Source organism: Bactrocera neohumeralis, chromosome 3, assembly GCF_024586455.1.
Source record: "Bactrocera neohumeralis isolate Rockhampton chromosome 3, APGP_CSIRO_Bneo_wtdbg2-racon-allhic-juicebox.fasta_v2, whole genome shotgun sequence".
Taxonomy (NCBI): domain Eukaryota; kingdom Metazoa; phylum Arthropoda; class Insecta; order Diptera; family Tephritidae; genus Bactrocera; species Bactrocera neohumeralis.
In genome coordinates this window covers 77,516,324-77,535,993 of record NC_065920.1, presented here as the reverse complement: position 1 = coordinate 77,535,993, position 19,670 = coordinate 77,516,324, and the positions used below count along the sequence as shown (strand labels likewise).

The 19,670-nt window shown below is 30.7% G+C and overlaps 2 protein-coding genes across 3 annotated transcripts in view; both read left to right on the top strand.

Moving 5' to 3' along the window:
- Positions 1–18,828, top strand: part of LOC126752494 (neuronal acetylcholine receptor subunit alpha-7) — a 239,320-nt gene extending 220,492 nt beyond the window's left edge. The window contains exons 11-17 of one of the 2 annotated variants that reach the window (XM_050463330.1): positions 934–1,085; positions 1,231–1,353; positions 1,571–1,709; positions 3,823–3,988; positions 17,120–17,238; positions 17,852–17,964; positions 18,661–18,828. In XM_050463330.1, the coding sequence (XP_050319287.1) occupies positions 934–1,085; positions 1,231–1,353; positions 1,571–1,709; positions 3,823–3,975 (567 nt within the window). In that variant the 3' untranslated portion in view covers positions 3,976–3,988; positions 17,120–17,238; positions 17,852–17,964; positions 18,661–18,828. Of the gene's footprint in view, positions 1–933; positions 1,086–1,230; positions 1,354–1,570; positions 1,710–3,822; positions 3,989–17,119; positions 17,663–17,851; positions 17,965–18,660 lie in introns of both variants that reach the window. The other variant, XM_050463329.1, reaches the window with a different exon arrangement.
- The window catches only part of LOC126752492 (lysosomal alpha-mannosidase), a 155,784-nt gene that overhangs the window by 56,327 nt on the left and 79,787 nt on the right, over positions 1–19,670 (top strand). The gene's annotated exons all lie outside the window — the stretch shown is intronic.

Genomic DNA, 19,670 nt, shown 5'->3' with positions numbered 1-19,670 from the left:
AAGTTTTACAAAAGACACATTTTTTCCTTAAACAACTCACTAAAAAATTCCGAACTATAATTACTCAGCCTAACTTTATCTATTATGAACAGTTACATTTGTAAATATACAAATTAATGTATTTTTATGCGATTTCAATAACCTACAGTCAAGCAGAGACTGTTAACTGCAAGTCAGCGCGCCTAAAAAGATGCTAAAATGTTTAACAACTAGAATGTTTGCATGCAAATTTATTAAACTTAAACGTAACAGTAATTGTATGTGTATTTTCAAATATTATATTTCATTGCTTTAACTGAAAACCCATCCATCAAATGGATGTTTTCGCAATAAGCACATAAATAAGCCTACAAGCAAGCAAAATTTATTTATACCGAAAGTGAAGACGTAAGCGTAAGCGTACAGCTTGCTATGCACTACCAATGAGAAATATAGTAAAAAAATGCCAAAAAGGTCAACGGAAAATTTTAGAAAGTTTGGCCTTCGGTGCTTCATAAATCATAGAGTTGGCATGCGCCTACAAGCATGCTTCAACACCTACATGATTTCTAGCAACAACAATTTGGTTTGCAGTTCAAGTATATATATATTTTTTTAATTTTGTTCATGCCGAGGCGTTTGCGCTTGCTATACAGGCGTTTGTTTTTGCTAAGGGCTAATCACTATGCTAATCAAGCATACTAGAATTTAGCATTGTTAGGCAAATGCTTAAGAATTGCTTTAAAGAACTGTCTACTGCTAAGATATTGAATGCACATTTGTGAAAGCATCCACTTTCGCCTAAAGCGACCCATTGACTTTTCACACACATGCATTTAATAAATCTGCCTAAAATGTCTATCAATAATATGCTAATTACTAATAATGCCGCATGAATTTTATTTGAACATCGGCGAAAAATCGAAATATCTTCACAACTGGCCCACTTCATAGATACGCATCGTATTTTTATGTTGGCTGCCATGGATTCTACGCATGAGTCGTCCTGGTAGGCCCCTGATACTGGAATTCCCCACGACACCGTGCTCGGACACATCATCGGAACGGAAGCATCAGATATTGTCCGATGTTGAACTGAAGGAGCGGTAGGCAAAAACACAAATATTTTTATGCAAAAAAATATAACAATTATTTACCGTTAATAATTAATTAAGTGTTTTTTGACCCACTATATACTGTTAACAATTTAACCAAACCTGTTCTATTCAATTGTATGGTGTTCGTGATTAGCTCTTCGAAATCGCTGCTCGCCAACGTTCTGGACATCGACGATGATTTCCGACACAACTGCCGCCCGATGACGCCCGGCGGCACTTTGCCCCACAATCCCGCATTCTATCGCACCGTTTATGGGTAACAGCAACAAGCTGCTGAGCAAAAGCATACAGAAATAAGATTTTGCATAAAGTAGAGTGTGGCCAGACGTTTGTATTGCAAGCAGTAAAGCTTATTTATTAGACTGCTTGAGTGCTTTTTAGCGCGCAATAGTTTCGGTTGTGGCCACACTCCACTTTATCGCCTTTATTGATATGAAAGTCATCTACTAAATTCATTTATTTTCACCATATAGTCAAGGCGATGACGGCAGCATCGGTCCGATCGGTAGCACCCGCATGCCGGATGCCGTTACGCATCACACTTGCATCAAATCAGCAACGGAATATGAACTAGGTTTAATTTTGAAGGAAATTCGCTTTATAACCGATCAGGTATGTTGGACGATTTTCAAATATTTGCTGTTAAATTATACATTTTTGTTTATTCTACATGAAAGCTTGGTTTTTTTAATGTTCAATTTTACAAAAATCAGTTCGGTGATAAAACTACGATATTATCTTCAAAAATATCAACTATTTTCCTGAAAGATTTTTCTAATGGAAAGAATCAGTAGATGTAGTAGTGTAAAGCTTTCATTCTATATTCATATTCAAGCTACAAGATATCAATTTTCTAATAGCTTTATCTCTATAGGAATAAATCAGAAGTCATAAATTGTAATTTTTTTTTCTGTTTAGCTTTCAGCTATCGACGCAATATGCAATGAGAGAAATCATTTAATATTGAAATGAAAAGTCTCGATTTTCACTATGCTATGTTTGAAGCTTTCATTAGATATTCATATCCCAGCTATAAGCTATCGATTTTCTAATAGCTTTATCTCTATAGGAATAAATCAGAAGTCATAAATTAATTAGTTTTAATTTATTTTCTTTTGAGCTTTCTAGCATTGACGCTATATGAAATGAGAGAAAGTATTCCAGAATGAAATGAAAAGCTCGTGCCACCAAAACTTTGTGCTTTCATAGCTGTGCTTATACGCTTTCATTGTAATATTAAGTGTTAAGGCCTTCATTAGACAATATACAAGCTACAAGCTAAATAATAATACCACAACAGTAATAAAATTGAAGCTTTTTAAGAACTTTTTTTAAACGAAAAGGTGACGCATTTCGTCTTAGAACTTTTTCTGCGCTTTTTCTGCCCTAGACACAGTAATCGCTGAGAAACGAGAAGGAAAGCTCGTTCATAAAAGCGTTGTGCTTTCAAAGCGGTGCTAATCTTAGATATGTTGTGTTTTAAGCTTTCATTAGTTAAACATATCCCAGCCACAAATTATAAATTTCATGAATTGAAGAAATACTGCAATTAATAAAGAAATCTGCAAATCTGATTACAGCTTCTTTAGGATGGTTATATGAAGAAAGATCTTACACTGACAAATCGTCTTAAAAACCTTGAAAATTCTTTCATACACAACTTTTTCGTTATTGTTTTTATTAGTAGCTTGCTCATACCATTTAAAAGACTCGAGGTTTTTAATTTTGGATAAATTTTTACTTCATAGTATTTATTATTATTACAGAAGTGTTAGTCCCCATTCTAGCGACTTTTTTAATTTGGTTACCATTCAGCCAAATTTAGTTACTATATTTGGTCTGACTAACGGGAAAGATGTAATTGTTATGAAAGCTTTCATGAAAAACAAACCTTCTTAAAACCAAAATCATCGATAGGGCGAACTTTTATTGTCTCTGTGCAACAATGAGATCAAGTCTGAATTTGTCTAATTACTCTATGCGTGGCTTGTGTCCGCACTGAGCTAGTGGGGTTTAGAACTTTACTTAGTTTATTAATTGATTTTTTATTTTATTTATTTATTATTCAATATTATACTTACTTACATTAAGGCTTGCACATAATTTGTATGCTTCTTGAAAGCATACATATTTTGCAGTAATGCAAAAACTAAATTTCATTATCATTCTTTGGAATTATTTTAAATAATTATGTATATAATTGATACTAATTATATATATATATATTGAGTTCCACAAACACATTGAAATTTATAACCACAAATTGCATGGATTTTATTAATACTTAAGCCACACTTTTCAAATATTTCTGTCACTAAGCCAAGTTGACCCTGTATACATAGCTAATAAATAATTCCCATATATTGTATATAAGCCTACAATATATTTTTATATTAGTACTACTTATGGAACATACAACCATTTACAATAACAAAATTATAAAGCCAATAGAAAATAATAGTATTGAAAGAAAATAATTTATGTTTCTTTCTTACACTCTCTCTCTCTTCTGTTTCTTCGCGCTTGCTCTTCAATATTATAAAAACAAAAATATAAAAAACTTAAAAAATAAAAAAATTATAAAAAAAATGTAATTGAAAATAATATTTTTTGCATAAAAATAAAAAAACAAAAACTAAAAATAAAATTTATAATAATAACAACAATTTAAATACATACAAAATGTGTATGGAAATTGTATGAAATTTTCTACACAATAAAACAGCTACGCAAAGAAGACGAGGAAAATGACATTGCCAATGATTGGAAATTCGCAGCTATGGTCGTTGACAGACTGTGCCTTATCATATTCACAATGTTCACAATATTAGCCACAATAGCTGTACTACTATCAGCACCACATATTATTGTCTCGTAGCCATATGAGCGAGGTTATTGTTATTGGTTTTATTATAAAATCAATTTGTTAATTATTAAATTAATAACGAAAATTTTTAAGTAAACTTTAAAATTTAAAACCAAAAAAAACGTAAAAATCTGAACACACAAACAAACAAACAATCGGAAAAATATCAACACAACCAAAGACGCACAAAAACACGCACGCAACTACCAAAAATAAACAAACAAGAACAACAAACACCGAGGTGTATACAAACGCAATTTATATACAACAACAACAAGACATTTTCACCAAACGCAGTTACAAATATGGCGAAGCGAAAATCAGTTTACAGCAAGAAAACCTCAAAAAGGGAAAACCAAACACATTTAAACAAGGATTCACCCACACACACATCCACAAAACACCAAAAACAAAAAAACTTATAACACCTAACAAAAAAATACAACAGCAAAAACGCTCACCTTCAACAATCAATCAATCCAACACGCAGACTTGCAAACACTAACAGAAATACACTGGAAAAAAATCGGAAAAGCTAAATAAAAATGTTTAATCTATGCAACAAGTTTAAACAAACAAAAAAATCGTAAAAACCAACTAAAAAGAAAATAAAACACAAATATCGTAATACATTTAAAACCAATTTATAAAAAATACTTTAGTTAAATTGTTAGTATTTAAACAAAAAAAATATTTTTCTCTTCCTAAACAAAAACTTAGCGCGTAAATAGATTTTTCAATTCCAAACTGAAAACACAAAAACAAAACTTTAAATTAATTTCATCAATTACCATACAAAATAAATACAAGCACTGCTAAGTTTATGGTAGAAATAGTTGAAACTGGCATAGCAAGTTCAGTAGACAGAATTTGGATAGACAGATGTGGAAGCACAGTGCTGAGAAAAGTTGATAAGCAATGATTACTTAGTTAGTTAGACTTTAGTCGTTTTCCCAGAACACCTTGGCAAAGAAACATTTTTTTAAGTAAGAAAGTTTTCATAAGAGAGTGCGCTTTGATCAAGAGCTTTCACAAAAAAATGAGCTTTTATAAAGAGCTTTTGCTCAAACGAATCAAATTATAATTAATTTAATTTATTTTTCACTTCTTTTAAGTAAGAAAGCTTTCCCAAAAAGGAAGCTTTCATCGAAAGCTTTGACAAAGGCTTAATAACTCCGTTTATATTAATATCGCTTCTTTTTAAACGAAAAAGCTTTCACAAAGTTTTCAAAAAATGTGGGATTTGGTTAAGAGTTTTCAAAAAATAATGAAACAAAAAACTCAAATTTTTAAGAATGAGCTTTCATCAAAAAGCTTTCACAAAATACTCAAACAACTTAAAATTTAATTAATTCAATTATTTTTTACTTATTTCAACTAAGAAAGCTTTCCCCACAGAGCAAGCTTTCATAAAAAGCTTTCACAACAAGCTCAAAAACTCAATTTGTACTTTAATTAATTATTTTCGACACATTTCAAATAAAAGCTTTTGACAAAAAAGTTAGCTCTCATTAAAAACTTTCGCAAAAAGCGCAATAACTCAATAGATAATTGAATTAATTAGGTATTTTTTCACACATTTTAAGTAAGAAAACTTTCACAAACAAAAGAGTTTTCATCACGAGCTTTCACACAAAGTTCAAAAGCTTAATTCATTGAATTCATTATTTTTTCTATACATTTTGTGAAAGTTTTCACAAAGGAGTGAGTTTTCATTAAAAACTTTCGCAAAAAGCGCAATAACTCAATTGATATTTGAATTCATTATTTTTTCACACACAGCCATGTCCAAAACTTCAACCATATTTTTCCTACAAGAAAAAGCATAATAAATTTAGAATTGCTATTTATTATATAAAGTCCAAAAATACTCGCAGACTTAAACAACTGAGGTGTTCTAAGCATGTAGTAATCCCAGTACCTATCGAACACTTTTTAACTGACGTGTTAACTTTCGACGTTAACTGTGAGTGTAAGCAATGTAGACGATTTGAGAGGAGAAAAAAATCATATGTAATTCATTTCGAGCTAAGAAGCAGCTTTTTGTATATAGGAAATACATACAATATAGATATACACAGATCATTTATGCAGTCAGCATATATCGGCAAAAGTTCACCATAACCAGTAAATAGAATTCATATTAATAATAATTATATATAGATATATAAATCAACTTCACAATAGGAATCATTATGAAATTAATGAAATCTGCGAAATATCATAAACTGCTTTCCAAGCCATTTGCATGACAACTGGGCTCCAATAGGTAAATTTACAAGCGTAATTACATAGAACCACTTAATTAAGCTAAATAGTAGGCGCATAAGGCTCATACACATATTTAAAAGTCAGCAGATAACCGCGTAAATCGATGTCATAGCAGATAGATAAAAACAGATTTTCATGTCATTAGTTAGAAGCGCTTACAAAATTAAAGAAATTATTTACAAAATTCAGTTCAATATATTATTTACTTTGACATTTCATAAAGGTTTCCATTAAACAAGAGCACAAATAAACGCGTATTGTATGCAAATTATCGCACGCGTGAAAATGTGTAAATAAAATAAAAAACTAAACGAAGTAAGCAAAGAGCAGACGCAAGCATTGACATATGCCTAAATAAAAAGCCGATAAAACTGCCAATTAATTATAATAAACAAAAACCACTAATAACTATAGCGTGTAGTATAAAAAATGTATCGCATGCGATATTTTGCAAAACAATTACGACATAAAAAAGAATAAACTCCAGCATATTAAATAAAAGACCCACTCCAAACAACTTAAACAAGCGTACAAAACCAATATAAATAACCCAAAAACTGGGAAATTTGCAATGAAAAAAATAATTACAATAAATATGAAAAAAGCGGGAAAAATGTCATGCGCGAAATTTGCGTAGAAATAAGTTGAAGTAAGCTAACAACACCTCATAAGGCTCATAAAACATACGACGCGTCACCATACATACATACCTATGTGTATGTGGTTGCGCTGGCGCGTGTGTGTGGACCCGCACGGCGGGATCCCGTAGAGAATTGATACAAGACAGCATGCACTGCAAAAAATGGTTGCGAGCAATAATATCTGCGTGTTGATGACGGCAAAATGTATAAACTATGAAATGCGTTATGATCGAGCGATTTATTGTTTGGCGGCGGTTGGGTGCGCTATATACATATGTATACATATATGTATATATGTACATATGTGTATGTCTGTATATAAGCAACCAACTTGTAGGCGCAGGTGGGGGCACTTAACAATGGATTTGTTTGGTTTAGGGCCACTGATGAGATTGAATTTTCCAAATTAAACAGAGAATAGCAAATTTGTTGATTTTTGTGAGTTTCGTGGGATGCAAAGCAAAGATATTTAGCTCTCGTTTATTTTATATGGATTACATACATTCATAGAGGTTTTATTTTTATGATGATTTCCGAAGATTTTGTAAAAAATGAGCGAAGAATGGTGGAAATTTTGAATATTATAAAAAGTTATCGAGTTATTATTATGAAAATGACACCGCTTAAGTCCCTTAGTTTATCTCTCATATACGCTTTCGGTATTTCATATTTCATTCATGGAAATTAGTCCAAAAATTATGCTAAAAAATTATTGAAAACTCATAAATGCAAACCTCATTTCATTTTCCACAAATCACTGCATCCCATTTCTACATTAAAATCAGCAAATCTTGCTTATGCCAAAATAGTTTAGGAACCGAACAAAAAATCGCTCGTTCATCTCAAAGTACAGCAAATAAATTGAATTAAATTTGGAGGCGCTACCATACCTACGTTAATACTTTTGATTTTTTTATATTATATAACAAATAAAGAAAACAATCAAGTCACTCAAACAAGCATTAAATCACAAGCTACAAAGTTGGCTACAATACGCAGTTTACATCGGTGTAGAACCACTAATGACTGCTTACAGACCACAACAACACAGGCATAACCACAGACTGAACACTAACGGCATTACGTACAATGCGTTTGGCTGGCGCTTTTTCGCTTACACATGTCGCTTGGGGAGCTTTTGACGCAAGCTTCGTTGGCCCATGAAAGCTTTAGAGCACCAGACGGCAAATGCTTTAAACTAAAGCTGCAACACAACTAAACTTTTTTGGCTTTATTTTTTAATAGTTCTTCTTTAGTTTAGTATGGTTATTCTGCTTCTATTTGTAAATCTTGTGCAATAGATACAATCAGAATTTGCTTTGAATATAAAACGATTAGAAAAATGATAATAATAAAAAACAAAAATAAAAATAAAAAATGCAAAAGCAAAAAATGCAAAAGCAAAATGTGCAAAGTCACACAGTAAATTTTTAACCAGAAAACGTGTAGGACACTGAAAAAAATAATATTAATTGACATATGAGCTATGCAAAACAAACATAAATCAGCTTAAAATAGAAAGAAATAGCAAGTATTTCAAATGTACATCATAAATCACAACTAAAATAAGTAATCACATGCAAATAGAATGAATGTGAAGCTACTAAAAACCAAAAGCCTCTCAAAACAGTAAAAGTGGAAAATCAATCCTTACACGCATACGTACAGGCATGCATACCCCCGAGCAATGAGTTTGCAGAAGTAGTTATTTAAAAATATATACGAAAATATAGTAAATATTGCATACAGACGTACATATAGATGTTTGTAAGTAATTACAATTTTATACTAATGTTATTTGTAAAGTATTATCACTGAATTCATAAATTTTAGCTCACTGCATAAGTAATATCTATGGAATTAAAGCAGTGAACTTCAAATATAAGCCACTCTCCATAATTTTTATAAAAAATTTATTTTCTAAGCATTTACTTTTTTTGAAAAAATATTACTGAATCAATTTTATATTTATATTACAAAATGCACCTATGCATTTACTATAGCACGCGTACAGTGGAGAGCAAAATTATTCTTCAAATATGTAGTCTACCTATATGTATGTAACTCATTATGAAAATTTTGCATTTGAAGGTTGTTTCACTCACCTCTTTGTTCAGTTTCCATACCCTTTGTTTTCAATTTACACTAAATTGTTATTATTATTTTTGTTTTTTGTTTGATAAAGCGGTTTCCAATTCCATTTAGTACTAAAAGATGGAATATTCAAACTTGTAAGAACAACTCTGAGCTACAACTTTGCCGGTTAATTTTAAATTTCGTTGTCCGCGTTCAACTCGAAACACATTCTTATCTTCTGTAACCTTAGAAATCCTAAGCCTTTTGAGAATTTGGGCTACAGTATTTAACCTGTCAATCTTACATTGAAACATTTGAGCTCAACTGTAAACTCATTCTTTTAAGAACAACTTTGAGCTATAGCTCTGCCTGTTAATATTACATTTCGTTATCCGAGCTCAACTCGAAACACATTGTTATGTTCTCTAGATTTAGAAACTCTAAAGTTTTGAGAAAAAACTCTGCTATAGCATTTCGCCTATTAATCTAATATTGGCACATTCGAACTAAAGTCCAAACTAATTCTTTGGCTCTCAATACTTAAAATAGTAAAATTTCAATTTTTCAAATAATTTTTTTTGGGCACACTGACTTAAAATCAATCAAATTTCAATTTTCTCCATTTTGGAAATATCTTTGTTTCATGCTCAGAACAACTATTCTCTTATAGACTCTTCTTCTTCTTTACTGAAGCAGACGCTATTCATCGTAAAATGAGCGAAAATAGCAAGATACCTCTCACGTTAAACAAAAAATAATTGAAAAACTCTTAAGCACTCTTATTGTAATCTAACCAAAAATTTTCAGTTTATGCCCAAAACTCGTCAACGACTTGAAAACCTCTTCATTAAGCTTTATGGGAGCTGGATGTACAAAAAATCACTTTGTCTTTTCTTCAAAGGTCTAAACTAAAGGTTGTTCTTTTGAAATATATGGTGTGCAGGAAGAAATAAGCCGCATAAATGGTCAGGATTTAGGATTTTCAGAATTTATTATTTAGATTATTCTCTTAAAAAGGCGTCAATCGCCTCGGACTTTTCGACATAGTCAAACGACTTCACTTAACCTTACAAAAAATAGTCCAGCGGCGTTAAATCGCACAATGTTGGAGGAAACGCCAAATGCCCAATTTCAAACTCAGTTTTCCTCTCTCTCTTTTGGCATAGCTGAACATCTCTTTAATCTCAAAGTCTATTGTAGTTACTCTATTGTTTATGGTAATATCGTTCAGTTTGTATAACATAACCTCACACTCCGTCTGCCTTAAAGCTGTTTGTGACGCTGTCTACGTATAACTCAATAAGTTCATAAGCTCAACTATATCTCTAATCCTCAAGTACTAATGGAGATGTTCTCTTTTATTTTGCATAGCCAACATCTTCATAACTTCATGCTGTGATCCCAAATTCTCACACAACTGTTAGAGGTTGCCTATTTTACTTGGCATTTCTCAGTCTCTATAAAATCTTAGCATTTGTATTCTTCAGATCCTTAAGAACTGTTTGAGATTATGTTTCTCATCTGGTAAAACTCAGCATTTCAATATTTTCACGGTTTTTGTTCCTTCAAACCGTGTTTGATTCTGTCTTCGTATACAAAATAGGAAATAATAATCGCGACATTGGGTTCTCCATAGACGGTAATATTATTGCTCGCTTAATTTTTGAAGAAATATGTACCCAGCATTCCCTCTGCTAAAATTTTCTAGTCAGAAGCGGAATCGGTGGCCATCTCGTTCTGGGCCCATTCACCGAACGTGCGACGCTCTTGATAGTTGCTCGGCTTCAATTCTTCCACGAATTAGATTTTGCAAGCCCGCAAACCAAATTCTTTTCATAAAATCTTTTAATTATTGCGAGCTATGACGGATACTCTGTCGGGTCTGCTTCAATAGTCTGCTTCGAAGCAGCGATTCTTCGGTGCGCACTGTGAGGCGTCTTTGTAGATGCGAATTATAGATTAGAGTAAACGTTTTGTGAAAACGACACATGGTTGCTGGAATTATCGATACTGCTGGGTGACCATGTCGACCAAAACTTACACGCCGCACGCGAACCTAACCATTATTTTGGTAATCAATTTGCACAATTTGCAAACCGTTCTAGAGTATGTTTGTTCATTATAAACTCGTAAATCAGATTGAGTATAAATCAAGTGACAACTGTCAAGGAAGAAAACTCAGAAAAATGTATTCTTCTTCTTTGGTTTTTGCGTAGAAACCGTTTACGCAGTTATAGCCAAGTTAAAAGAAAAAATGCGTTGCCTCATTAAAAACCACACGTCTAGAAACACACTCGTGTCCAAAAACTAAAATATTCATACAGAGCTTAATCTTGTATTACTTTTGAACTTCGCATTTTAATATTTCTGTAAACTTAACTGGACTTCTGTAAGTGTCCACTGGTAGAGAACCAGTAAAAAGTACCACTGGGACAGCTGAGTCGCTCTCCACACGCATGCACATGCATGCATGTGTAATAGTACAACTAGCGAATTCCGCTCCGCCCTTCTTTAGATTCCGCGCGTAGTGAACAAAATTTGTTAAAAGTTGTGCCCGTAGTGGCAACTTAGAAATCAGCTGCTCTCTTTTGTTTAAATTCTTTGCCATTGCTCAATACGCATATATAGTTTTGTACACATCTACCCTGCATTGTAAAAGAGCAATCAGCTGACTCGTTTCTACGGGAAAAATCCAAATCACCGGAAATTCTACGGTAACGTACGGTAAAGCGGGCGGTAGAAGCGGTGTTGGCTAATCATTTACATTGCGCTCTTATAAGATAGGTGAGGGTTATAAACTGATTCGGGCTGCGGTTTTGCAGTGTTCGCTAAGTGAGCTAGCATGCCGACCGCTGATTGGTTTTTACAGTCACTTCATTTCGTTGTGCGACAATAATTGATCTCTTCTTATTTTTGTACTAATAACGAGAGTAAGGTTTTCAATATATTCTTGACATAAGACAAATGGAGGCAAATTAAATGTTCGGAAACATTGCAAATGATTTTTTGATTAGAGGTTTGGTTAGTTTCCATTTAGGCATTATTCTGAAGGTTATTACTTGATTTGGCACGTACTTTTAAATGTTAAAATACTTTCAAAATAATATTTGTTATTATTTAATGTAAATCTATTTTTTATATATATCTTTTTATTTATTTATTATTTTTATTTTGTTTGAGCATCATTTACCACCATTTTGGTTAGTCTCTCTTTTACTAATACACACCGTATTTCGTAAGCAAAACAATATTTCTCAAACTGTACAATTTGTTTAAAAACAAACATATGATAAATATCAGCAATTTACAAAAGTTTTATAGATATATATGTAGTTATAATTAAAAAAAGTAATAAATTTATATTATCATAAGTAATGGATAAAATTTCAACAAATTTTAGGTAAAAAACAAGTATTACATTTTATACGAAAAAGCGATTTGAGGGAATATGTAGTAGTGTATGAATGTATTTTTTCGATTCGATTTTTTATGAATTCCTATGTTTCAATTCATTTAAGCAAAAACGTGTGAACATAAATTTTGCTTAAAAGGGTATAAAGCCAGAATTCTAAATTTGTATTAAAGAAAATTATTCAAGACAATGGGGACCTCTGCGCGCTGCTCAAAGCGACAAGGTGACCATGCAAAAGTGGGGTTTAAAAAGAAATAAACTTTAAATAAAATAACTTAATAAAAAACGATTAACGCAAGTAAAGCACAAACGCTGCCACACAAAAATAATAATGATAATGTTATATTAATGTATGTATGTACAATACGTTGCGATCCGGCGTCAATAGAGTTTGGATATTTTTTTAATTTTTTTAAGTAAACAACATAACATAAACAATAATTAAATTTAATTTTTCTACGAACGAAAAAAATTTATAAAAACTTGCGGGTAATGGGTATAATTTTAACGGTTAAATGCAATAGCAGTAACTTAGCAAACAGATAACCTGTCAGTGTAATGAGATAAACCAATAGCATTTTTATGGAACTAGCAGTACACGTACATTTGTAACGGTAGTGTGGACGCAATACAGAATAAGTAACACATAAGGTAAATATTATAACTAGCAGAATTTAGCGAAAAAAGTTGGCAACCGTGTAATAGCGAATAGCGGGTACATAAACGCGAGCGAGCTTTTGAAACATACAAAAATAAAAGAAATAATAATAATAGAAGTTTACAGTGACATAGAGCATGAAGCGAGCAGCGTTGAATACACAGAAAAAAAATACGTTAGTGGCGCACAGCAGTTGACAGTGCGCGCTAAAAGTAAGCGAACCAACGCACAGTGAGTGTATGAGATATCGTACGGCATACAAGCAGGCAGCAAGCAGACAGTTTTTCAGACCCCTTTTTTAAATTAGCAAAAACAAAAATAAAATAAAATACTGAAATTTTTCTCTAAAGCATTAAGTAAGGATAGAAATGATGTATAAATAATAAGCGAACTAGTTGCATTTAACAAATTTTAAATATCTAAATTAGATTCAATTTTTAATAAATTATAACTATTTATTAAAAAAAAGCAAAAACAAAAAATACGGACAACAATTTAAAGAAAATTACTCCATTCTCTATTTAAACTCTAAGCTAGACGCATGGCAAGCATGCCAAACAATAAGGATTGATTAACTAGAATTTTAATAAATATGCAAATAAGTTTAAATTAATTGAGAATTATGCCTTGCTTTGCAAGCGAATTTCAACTATGGAAATTATAGTGAACTAAAAGTGTAAAACTGCGGGATTTTCAAAGTCAGGCGCTGATTTTTTATGTCGTTATTAGTAATTAATTGTAATTTAAACTTAATAATAAATAGAAATAAACGCAATTTAAAAAATTAACTTAATTAAGTATACAAAATTTATTGTATGAATGATTGAGTGCAGCAGTAAACTATGAAGCAAAATTAAATTAAATTAAATTAAATTAAATTACTAATTAATGCAAGTGAACAAATATATAGACGTATATAGAATTTCAGTCATTTTGACTTTAATTAGTATAAAAATTAAAAAGTATAAAAATAACATAACAGCAGATTGTACATTTTTAAAAAACCGTAAAAGGCAAATAAATATATAATTAGTTTATTTCAAAATAAACCAAAAACTAAAAACATAATAAGCAGCATTTGAAAACAAGAATTAAGCTAATGAAAAAATTAAAAAAAAAGAATTATTATAGTCAACTAAATGAATTGAATTGCAAATTTTTGATGCTGATTTAATGACTAATTTAAATTTAGTAGTTATGAATCAAACAAGACCAGCATAACTGTAATATTTAATATGAAAATATTACCAGTACAATATTGAACGAAGATTAGAAGACCAAAACCCAAGGTCTTTGAATTGAATTTTTTGAATTTAAATAGTGTCGGCGATCGCAGCGAAAACATTCAAATTGAGAATAACGAAAATAAAGAATAAAAAAAATTAAAAACCCACCATGCATTTACTTAACAAGGAATTTAAATTTAAGCCAGATATATAAATACAGTATACGGCAAAACTATGCTTACGCTATTAATATTGAGAACAAACTGCTAATATTTTTTAAGTAGTGACATTTGTTGCTTCTTTTTCTAGATTTATTATGGCTATATTGTATTAAGGCGTTATATAAGGTTAAAAGGCTGAAAAAAGCGAATTTTTCAGAATTTTTTTTTTAAACACTTTTACATTTATTGATCAAAAAATTTTTCCACATAATATGGCATCTTTTAACTCTATTTTAAAACCCTAAAATAAGTGAAAATATTTATTTGGAAAGGAACTGCAGTTGATTTCAGGGAGCTTCTCTCAAAAAGGATGTTTTGCGGTGACCACTATATCTCTGAAGTGAATCCTCTGAAATTTAGCAGATAATATTAATTAACAAATTTCGATGAAGTAATGTTAAATCTAGTAATTAATCGAATGAATAAAAAAAAATTTTTTTTTTGACAAAATGGCGGTTTCAATAAAAAGAAAATCGATTTTTGATCTAAATTTTGGCTTTAAAATGTTTATAAAAAACAATATTTATCGGTGAGAAAAATTTTTGAATAATTACTAAGAAGTATATTTGAGAAGTTCGTTTTAACTGTTAAATGCGATTTCTCGAGGAACTACTACTTTTGAGGTACCATCAGATTCAGATTAAGGGTTAAGATTTGAGACTATTCAGCCGTTGTCAGTAATGTTTCAACGAGAAAACACCATTTTAAGGCGTTAAGAAAATGAAATTCATCTGAAAATAACTGAAAAATAAATTTTCTGTGAGAATTCTTCAATATACATATTTATATTTAGAAAATAAAAAAATCCATTTTTTTTAATTCTAACTGTATATAACCCCTTAAAAAAGTTAAAATGTTATAAATTTGAACTATTAGTTGCAAAACACGAGTTCAGCTGACAAAAAAAATATATACGTACGAAAAAAGTATGTATACCACTACACATTATAAGATTACTCTCTAAGTAGAGTTGCAATATTTAGTGATGCGTCAATTACATCTAATAGCCTTGAGCCAATTAAGTCCTCAAAGTTTTAGAGAATAAGTGGCATTGAAAATATTATAAAAACGATAATCATCTCTTTTCGAGAGTTTCAAACTCGCTGAGCTGTGCGCAATTAATCCGGATTAATTCTGCGGTCTGTCAAGGCATCGAGGCATGCTGACTACAAGTTCTGAAACAGTGATTGTGGTGTGTTTTCGCAGAAGTCCCCTCATGTATTGAAACGACAAAAAGATCGGTCGACTTTATCATGCAAATATTGCCATAAGTAAACAATGATATTTATCATATGTTCATATGTCGAAGTTTTACACAGCCTAAGGTAAAACCTCTATCGATTTTTGATTGATATACATATGCTTTTATATTTAAGTATATGAAATCATTGTCCTACTGGTATACATATGTATAAAGTTAGCTTGTTAGCTTTAAATTTGTTCTCAGCATCCGTTCGTAGCATTCTCTTTTCATTTTTTCTTTGATCATTACCAGTTTTAATAGGCCTCTGTTGCAAAAGCAACAATTAACTAAAACATTGCCACCTCCGAACTTTAAAGTGTTTTGTATACACACACTTTGGAGCATCTCAGTACGATTTAATCAAACTGTACCTCTGTCTCTCATATTTATGAATTAAAATAATTTACTGAAATTTATAAAAAATATTTACACCCGGAAACACTACAGGCAAATATTGCTATGATATTCCTAATTTTGCCGTATGCAAAACTCAAGTGATCAACTTAAAATCTTAATTGTGGAGACGAGACAAAAGCTAACAGTAAATATCATTTCGTTATTATTTGCTAGCTTGCCGTACGCACTAATACATAGTATGTGCAATTTATGAATTGTTGAACTTTTGGAAGAAATATTCAAAGATTAGCAAAAAAATATTGCGGTGTAGCCATAGTTTCGACGGATACTGTATATTAGATGTTTTGAGTAATGCAGACATTTAATCAAAGCTGGACAGCGGACGAAGCTTTCATCGGAGATTTTTATGGAATTGAAGAGCTTGTAAGACATTTTCAGAAAATAATACTTAATACACGAAGCGTACCAAACGAATACTGCAAGGTGGCCGCGACGAATTGACGTCTGAATTATGACCTTTGGAGCTATGATGTTGAACTATGGATCGTGTGGATAGAGAATGCTGGCAGCTTTAGTAACGTACGAATGGTAATTGGTGTAACGTCGTTCGCAGAATTTGGACTTCTTCAAAACATATGAGTATATTATATTTATCATACTATTTATAAATCATTATGCCATTATATTGAATATATACAGAAAGTATTTGTTAAATAATTATAAAGCCACACCTTATTTTATCATTAATTTTTTAGCTAGCTAGATAATTTTCTAAGCTTTTATGATAAGTAAATATTTTGAAAATTTTCCAGGCCTACAAAACTATTTAATTATACTAAAACTCAGAATATCACGTGGTGCAATTTTATATTCAAAGTAGTAGAATTTTCTGCATTCAATTGAAAATACGATTCTTATATTTATTATGATAGAAATTAGCGAAAAATATTGTCAGAAGCAGAAAATTTTACGCCCAAAAATTCTGATGGCAGCCCAGTTTGTCAACGAGCGCGTTTTAACAAAACTAATTGATTGTGATTTTCATACACAGTTACAGCGCTGAACAAATATTGAAAGCTGCTCATAAACACTTCTTATAAACTAAAAATATTATTGAAGGCAGCAAGCTCTCCGAAATCTAGCAGGTGGCATGAACACTACCGAGGAAAGGTGAATGATTTACAATGAAATTTTATTGTCGTGCTTAATGATTGATTTCTAATTTGGAAATTAAACAGGTGTATATGTATATGTTTAATTATTTTAATTTTTTTTTGTATTTTATTAATAATAATAACTTTAAAAGTAAATTGTTTATAAATAAGTGAGATGTATTTTAATTATTATTTTAATGATTACATCTATCGAAGGTTGCATTAAAAATTTACAAATATTTTATTTTCGAAAACCTTGCAAGTCATCAAACATTTTTTAGTATGAATTCGCAAATTGTGTTCCTTATTTAAAAGACTTTAACAACACTTTCTACAGTTACGAAATATATTTGCATGTGGTCACCTTAAAAACACTGACTTAGCTTATTTAACTAATTCTTAACCCTTGTACGATTCCTTGCTTTCATATGAGTGAACTGGTAAGTGTTTTGCAAATTTAAAAAATCTGAAAAATATTATTAGAAAAATATATTCCATCACATTTAATACTAAGAAATATTTTAAACTTTATTTAAATTTATTAATAGATTTAATAATTAAAAAAAAATTAAATAACAGAATAGTTTTTCATATTCAGTAGAATATTTTTATTCGATATGCTTTCATAGGCCAAAAGCGTTGGCTTTCACCATCATTCCAAATTCTGATAAGGAACAGCAACCCAGCAGCATATTGGGAAAGAGTGTGAGGATAAAACGTGGAAAATATAAAATTTGTTCGAGTGCGTATGAACCGTTATAAGAATTTAATGTATTGAAAATTTGTAAAATATCGATAGCTTATTGATAACTTTTTAAAATATCGATATTTTGTAAAAATAAAATAGTTACTTAAAAAATTGCATAAGTATGATAAGTTATCGATAATTTTATAAAAATATCGGTATTTTGTAAGAAGCTGATTAGTATAAAAAATTACGTAACGTTGATATTAAACAAATTTACTCATTCGCAACAGAGCTAACTTATCAAAAATGTTATAAAAGTACCTATTCGTATTTTGTGAAAAAATTTTACTTATAACATTGATAGCTTATCAAAAATTTTATAAAACTGTCGATATTTTGTAAAAAGTTAGTTATTGCAAAAATTTCGTAACATTGATAACTTATCGATAATTTTATAAAAATATCGATATTTTGTTAAACAATTTTCCACTCTCATAAATTTGATAATTTAAAAAATTTTTTATACAAATAACGCTTTTGTAAACAAATATTTACCTTAAAAATATTAAAAAATAAAAAATAAAAATAATTTAAAAAAAAATTAAAAAATATCCTCTAACGCATGTTATATGAATTTTATGGTATTTATTTTTAATAATTTTTGTACCAAAAAGACAAAAATGCAGCATTTATAATATTAATGAAAAAGTAATAATATTTTCTCTTAAAATAATTTATTTAATATTTTAGGACTGCAACATGGAAACAGAAGACTTGTCACATGGTTGCGCTGAAAGATATGTTTTCCAAAACTTGCAACACTAGAAGAAAATTGTTTTAATATTATTATAATAATAATATATTTTATTGTTTGTTATAAAGCAAAATGTTATAAAAATAGTTCGGCATATGTATTTATGTATTTAAGTTTTTATTTAAAATATACCGTTATTATATGATGTACGAAAAAATGTGTTAATATTTATTTAAAACGGAAACTCAGAAGGTAACTTTACCAAGTTTTTAAAATAATTGCTAAAAAAGTGTACAGTTATTTAAAAACTATCATATCCTGTTTGCATTTTTTATGATTGATTGGTAATTCATAAAGAAAACCAAAATCGATGGAGCTGTGAAAAAGTGCTGCATTCCTCACTAGTTTCATTTTGTACCACTTTATACTACTGCAGCGCATCAAAGTATGAAGGCTTCAATTACGGCCCACAAATAAATAAACTCTCGGTCACTTATTGACAGCGACCGCGGTAACAAACACAACACGCTCCACCTCAACACACCCCACCACACCACATTGAAGTGGCATTTAATAGTTTATCGCGACTTCAAATGTTTACAGCAATTGACTGCAAAATCGATTTTTATTTGCAATTGCACGGGAAATTTAATTTGAGTGGCCACCGAAATCATTTAAGTGTGACCACCTCAACCACACAGACGCAGCGCTGTCATGCAACGCCTAGCTTGCAACAAAATCTAGCGGCATGAGTTGTGTTTGTTCGCTTGTATGTATAGGTGAATATGATGCCATATTTTGCAAGCAATTGGCTTGGCCACTGCATTGCTATTTTTAGCAGAGTTGGTAAATTTATTTCACTTCACCACCCAACCTCAACCAAGGACACCAATTGCTGTGGTGTGGGTGAGAGGATGGCGGAACTAAAGCTCACCACTTGCAGCAATTGTGCCAGCATGCTAGTTAGTGTGAAGTGAAGTTAGCAAATTTCGCTACATTTTTTATA